At 45.5% G+C, this 6,310-nt stretch overlaps 2 protein-coding genes across 2 annotated transcripts; both read right to left on the bottom strand.

Moving 5' to 3' along the window:
• Positions 1 to 2,251: 2,251 nt before the first annotated feature.
• LOC140861733 (uncharacterized) lies at positions 2,252 to 2,953 on the bottom strand. Its single transcript, XM_073264752.1, has one exon. It carries the CDS (start codon positions 2,951 to 2,953, stop codon positions 2,252 to 2,254), a length of 702 nt encoding a protein of 233 aa, XP_073120853.1.
• LOC140861735 (uncharacterized) lies at positions 2,954 to 4,522 on the bottom strand. The gene is made up of 2 exons (XM_073264754.1): positions 4,028 to 4,522; positions 2,954 to 3,925 (listed from the first exon to the last, which is right to left on the bottom strand). Exons 1-2 carry the CDS (start codon positions 4,520 to 4,522, stop codon positions 2,954 to 2,956), a joined length of 1,467 nt encoding a protein of 488 aa, XP_073120855.1.
• Between the last annotated feature and the right edge of the window lie 1,788 nt (positions 4,523 to 6,310).

The raw sequence follows: 6,310 nt of genomic DNA on the forward strand, positions 1-6,310 counted from the left end.
TCTGCCCCTGAAACTGCCTACCATTATCCGAAACCAACTTCCTTGGGAGCCCAAACCGGCACACTATGTTCTTCCACAAAAACTTCATCACTTCGGCTTCTGTTATTTTTTCCAAAGGCTCTGCCTCCACCCACTTGGAAAAATAACCAACGGCTACCAGCAAGAATTTCTTCTGTGCTCGGGCTTGTGGAAAAGGTCCTACTATGTCCAGACCCCATTGGTCAAAGGGGCACGATCCCCATACGGGATTCAAGCTACTTGTCGGGCTATGCTGTATATTGCCGAACCTCTGACATCCTTCACAAGACCGGGCAATTTTAGATGCATCAGCCTGCAAAGTGGGCCACCAGTATTCGGACAACAATACCCTTCGGACCAGACTCATAGACCCTCCATGGTTTCCACAACATCCCTCGTGCACTTCCCGTAAGACATATTCTATTTCCACTTCCCCCAAGCATTTGAGCAAAGGGCCCTGATAGGAACGCCTATAAAGCCTTCCTCCTAAAATAGCAAATCTGGCTACCTGTCTTTGTATGACCCGGGCTTGTCCTCTGTCTTCCGAGAGATCCCCATGGGTAAGGTACTTGACCATCGGGGCCATCTATGTATCTTCTCGGAGGACCGGCTCCTGGGCTTCTATGGCAGCCACCATTTCCCTCTGTACCAGGGATTTTTTACCATCATTTTCCCCAGTGACCGCTCTTTTAGCCAAGGCGTCTGCTTCCATATTTTCTTCCCGGGGTATCTGCTCTATACTCCAAGTAGTGAAACTGGCCTCGAGTTCTTCAATTATCTTACAATATTTTATCAATTTCTCCTCTCGGGTACAGAAGGTCTTCTTTACTTGCTGAACAACCAACTGTGAGTCAGAATATATTATAATATGACTTACCCCGACTTCCCGAGCCCGTTGCATCCCAGCTATCACAGCCTCATATTCAGCTTCGTTGTTGGAGGCCTGGAAATCCAGCTTTACGGCTATCTCGATTTTCTCCTAGGTAGGTGAGATCAGGATGACCCCTACACCACTTCCTTCAACACCACTGGCTCCATCTACAAAAACCCTCCATACTTCCTCTTGGCCAAAAGTGGCCACCTCTGTCAAAAAATCGGATAAAGCCTAGGCTTTGATGGCTTTACGCGGCTGGTATTCAATGTCATATTCTCCCAACTCCACCGACCATTTTACGAGCCTCCCCGAGGCATCCGGATGAGTCATGATTCGCCCTAGGAGGCTATTAGTAAAAACAGTTACCGGGTGAGACAAGAAATAAGGTCTCAATTTCCGGGCTGTTATTACCAGAGCCAGGGCTATCTTCTCAATCTCCGTATATCTAACTTCCGCCCCCTTCAAAGCATGACTGACGTAGTACACAGGCCTCTGATCTCCCTTTTCCTCTTTTATTAAAACAGTGCTGACCGCCTTCACAGTAGTAGACAGATATATCCACAATCTTTCCCCTGGATCTGGCTTAACCAAGATAGGCAAGCTAGCCAGATGCTCCTTCAACTCCTGAAAGGCCTGCTCGCACTGCTCAGTCCAGCCAAACCTCTGGGCTTTACGCAACACTTGGAAAAAATGATAGCTGCGGTGAGCTGACCGAGATATAAACCGAGCCAGGGCTGTAATCCGGCCGATCAATCGCTGTACCTCCTTGATAGATGTTGGCGAAGGCATTTCCCGCAACATCTTTACTTTTTTTGGGTTGACTTCTATCCCACGTTCAGTTACCATGAACCCCAGAAACTTGCCACTTTTCACCCCAAACATACACTTGGCCGGATTCAACTTGATCCCATACCGCCGAACTGTGGCAAAAGTTTCCTTCGGGTCGGGTATAAAACAATCCCGGGTCCTGGACTTCACCAATATATCATCCACATATACCTCCACGTTTCGACCCACCTGTTCCCGGAACACTCTGTCCATCATCCGCTGATACGTAGCCCCTGCATTTTTTAGACCAAATGGCATAACCACGTAACAGAAAGTACCTCCCGAGGTGATAAAACTGACTTTGTCTTGATCTTCCAGGGCTAAAGGAATTTGATGGTAGCCCTGGTATGCATCCATGAAGCTCAGCAATTCACACCCGGATGTGGAATCCACCAATTGGTCAATCCGGGGTAAAGGATAACAATCCTTGGGGCAGGCTTTATTTAAATCCCGGAAATCCACATACATCCGCCACTTCCCGGTAGCTTTTGGTACCAGCACTACGTTGGACAACCAAGTAGTAAATTGTACTTATTTGATGTGTCCGGCCCGCAGTAGCTCTTGAACCTGCTCCGCTATCACTTTATCCTTCTCAGCCCCGAAATGCCTCTTCTTTTGTAATACAGGCCGGGATCCAGAGATGATGTTGAGTTTGTGCTCTCCAACATGAGATGAAACTCCTATCAAATCGCCCTGAGCCCAGGCGAACACATCCTTATTCTGAATGAGGCAACCTTTCAATGTTTCAGCCAACCTTTCTTCTAAGTCCCGGGCTATTTTAACAGACTTCCCTGTTTGCCCGAGCTCCAGCTCCACCTCTTCATACTCACCTTTAGACTCATCCACAGAACAGACTTCTCTTCCCCTCTGGGCTCCTTCCTTCCCACTCTGTCTTGCCCTCTTGTAATCTACCTTCACTGTCTCGGCATAGCATTTTCGGGAAGAAGGTTGATCTCCTCGGACTTCTCCGACCTTATCTCCCACTAGAAATTTGATCTTTTGATGGTAAGCTGAGGCCACGGCTTTGAAAGAATTCATAGCCGGCCTCCCCAAGATGACATTATAAGAAGAGGGTGCTTCTACTAATGTGAATCTTGTCATGACCGTCCTCTTCTCATCTCCTGACCCTAAGGTTATGGGCAGCAACATTTCCCCTTGGGGTTGAACGGTATGCCCTGCAAAACCATATAAGGCAGTTTTTATCGGGCTCAACTCATATCCATGCAGATCCATCTACTCGAATGCTTCTTGAAAAAGGACGTTTACTGAGCTTCCCGAGTCAACAAACACCCTTCGAACATCATAATTGGCGATCCGAGCTTGTATAAGCAAGACATCATTATGTGGTAAGTTTACTCCTTCCAGGTCTTGGGGTCCGAATGTGATGATTGGCCCTGAACCCTGTCGCCCTTCCTCCACCCCTAAACTTTCCCTCCGACTCCAGGCCTTCCTAGCCCGGTTCGAATTTCTGTCAGTAGATCCTCCCGATATCATGTTAATGATACCTTTGGCTTGCCCATCTCCTGATGTCTTGTCCTTTTTTGCATGATCCATTTCTTGTTTCCCTTTTTCCCAAGAGCTGGTGACATCCCGGGGAGGAACCAGTGTCTGTGACCCCCGAAGCCAAGGCACGCTTCGGGGCTTTTTCGGAACCGGCTTACCATCTCTAACATAAGGTAGTTGATGTCTCTGCTGCAGAGTTCGGCATTCACTGGTGTCATGAGTGCACTCCTGATGAAGCGCACAGTACTTCCAGAACTTCTCCCTAGAAACAGGGGTCTGGGTCGCAACTCCTTCTTCGCACACGTGAACAGCCCTATCTCGGGTCCCTCGGTGCGGAGCATACCGGGATAACCGCCCCATGGAATCATGGCTTTCTCTACTTCTTCCTTGTTCCCGGCCTCCCTCCCGCCGGGTTACCTCCTTCTTCTGCCTCTGAGTTTCCTCCATGTTAATGTATTTTTCAGCCCGAGCTAGCAAATCTTCGAAAGTCCGGGGTGCTTTCTTCACTAGTGATTTGAAAAATTCCCCTTCCCGAAGACCTTGAGTGAAGGCCGTGATCTTGGTCTCCTGGGCACAGGTCGGGACCTCCAAAGTGATCTTGTTGAACCTTTTGATATAGGTTCGTAGAGACCCCTCTCCTGACTGTTTTGCTTCAAATAGGCTATAGGCAGGTTTCCTATACCTCTTGCTACTGCCGAAGTGCTGCAAAAACACTTGCTTGAATTCTGCAAAGGATCCAACACTTTGGGGCTCCAACTTCTCAAATCATCTTTGGGCAGAATCTACTAAAGTGGTTAAGAAGACTTTGCACTTGATCTTATCCCCATAGAAATGTAACATAGCTACATTCTCAAACCGAGCCAGGTGCTCCTCTGGGTCCGTGCTCCCATCATACTCCCGGATTTTTGCCGACTTGTAATTTAATGGCAAGGGTTCCTCTATCACCTCCTGCGAAAAAGGGCAACCCGGAATCTTGATAGGACAAGCCATTTTGGAACCCCCTTCTTCCAACTTCTGTACTTTCCTCCTAAGTTCATGCAACTCATCCGCCATGGAAGGCTGTATTGAGTGCATCCAAGAGCTTTCTTCTTCTTCTCCTTCTCTAACTTGAGCATTAGGGTTTGGATTACCCCGGTTCCTTTCTTCCTTCACTGTTATGTCCTTTGATTGTGGTTGCTTTGCAGCTATCAACGACTTCCGTATCATATCCTGAACATATGATTCGAACTGCTCCACAGGAATGGTAATGTTCCGGCCTTGCTGGTGGTCTCCAGGTGATGTTTGCTCATGAGAAGCCATATCTACGTCTATAGAACAAGCTTCCCACAGACGGCGCCAATGATGATGGTTTATCAAACCGGGTCCCGGGTTGTCAGGGTAGTTAAATGGGCCTGACGTGATGGCCGGGCTAATAGGTGTAAAATATGATTTGTCCCTCTGGGATCAGGATGATCTGCACACAAGGGAAAGGAATGAAAGCACGTTAGTGGGGCGCCGGAAGGTTTTTCGGCGGAGCCACTCTGATGCTTAAGTCAGACTTAGAAATAGAGTGGGCTTTTAGGAAAAATGAGTATAGTGCTTTGGAATTTTAGATGAACATACCTCTACAAATGCCTGTGGCCAGGTATTTATAGGCCTTGGAGTGAGAGAGTCACTCCGCATTTCCAGGGTAGTGGCCATGATCTGGATCGTGGGTACAGGAGTTACCCACGTTTACCTGTGACACACGATGGAGCCGGAAGGCTCGGGATTATGGCAATCGTGGGGATCATGCCCTTGAGACATGGGCTTTGTCTAAGTCATGCAAATCTGGTCTCCCGGGATCCTGAAGCTCCTAGCCTACTTTAATACAGCCCTGACACCCCTGGCCTTTCATGGCCCTGCCACCCCTGGCTTACCAGGGTATCAACCTCAAAACATATGGGAAAATGATTTTCAATCGGTGTGCAGAGTTTAAGCGCTAGAGAAGGATTTGGAAATTATCGAGTAGCTTCAAACGGACCAGATAAGAAGTGGTTTGATGATTTCATATTAGATATAGTCGGGTGAAATTCAAATTCAAAAAAATAGATAGACGGTTGTGTTGAGATGACATCGAGAAATTCTGGTGTGTTTCTTCCATTTCTGCTACGCTCGTTTCAAATTTTCGATTTTAATCTCCAAAGTGTTTTTTTTTTCAATTTTATTTTTCCTAACAATGAGAATTTCACCAATTGCATACGTACATTGTGTCAAGGGTAAATTTGGAAAAACAAAAAAGTTTCACCAAATTAAGGGTTAGTATTCCACGGGAATTTCGAACCTACAGAGAGGATAATACCCTCTCTCTGAAGGTTGTAAGGCAATAATTGACTCAAATCATGTGGTTCCTACATAATTTGCGGCCAATTCTTGGCTTCCACCCTCCCCTTTTATTATATAATATCAGATGATGATGATGATGATGATTATTATTATTATTATTATAATATCAAAATAGTTAGATGGGTTGATGGCAACAGAGGCCCAAACATTAATACTGTTTATTCTTTGGTGAAAAAAAGCCCAAGAAAATGAAAAGATGTGAGCCGATTTTGCAGTAAAACAATTGACTCGTGAATTCAGCTTCTTGCACCCAACAGCTAGCTCATCAAACAAATGAAAAGCCCAACCATTTATGATAAGTTAGATCTAGCTATATAGGCACTGCCTTCATATACATCTAACGGTTGATATTTATCAATAAATTTGGGGTCATTATTTTTTATTGAACCCCACATGTATTGATAAATGATTACCCTTAGATCTATCAGGGGTAGTGCACTAGTGCCTGTACATCTTGAGCACGCATATCACTGCAAATAAGAATTTGTGCGCTCAAGATTAGAAAACATAAGGATGTAAATATACAAGATTTGAAAATACATGAAGTTAACAAATAGTATTTTTTTCAGGTGGTTTTTTAGCATTCTCGAGGTTAAACAAAGATAGTGAATGTAATTAACCTTTAATTAACTAATAAATTGTTTTAAGTTGAATTAAAAGAGTCACAAAAAATCATGTGTAACAAAAGAGTCACAAAAAATAAGCACCGAATTTTTGAATAAA

Source organism: Henckelia pumila, chromosome 4, assembly GCF_033568475.1.
Source record: "Henckelia pumila isolate YLH828 chromosome 4, ASM3356847v2, whole genome shotgun sequence".
NCBI classification, from domain to species: domain Eukaryota; kingdom Viridiplantae; phylum Streptophyta; class Magnoliopsida; order Lamiales; family Gesneriaceae; genus Henckelia; species Henckelia pumila.

Bases quoted from the DNA above. Each gene is read 5' to 3' on its own strand.
- LOC140861733 (XM_073264752.1), bottom strand. From the start codon at position 2,953: ATGGATCTGCATGGATATGAGTTGAGCCCGATAAAAACTGCCTTATAT.
- LOC140861735 (XM_073264754.1), bottom strand. From the start codon at position 4,522: ATGGCTTCTCATGAGCAAACATCACCTGGAGACCACCAGCAAGGCCGG. The intron at 3,926-4,027 runs GTCTTCTTAACC...GTGTTTTTGCAG, and splicing joins GGGATAAGATCAAGTGCAAA to CACTTCGGCAGTAGCAAGAG.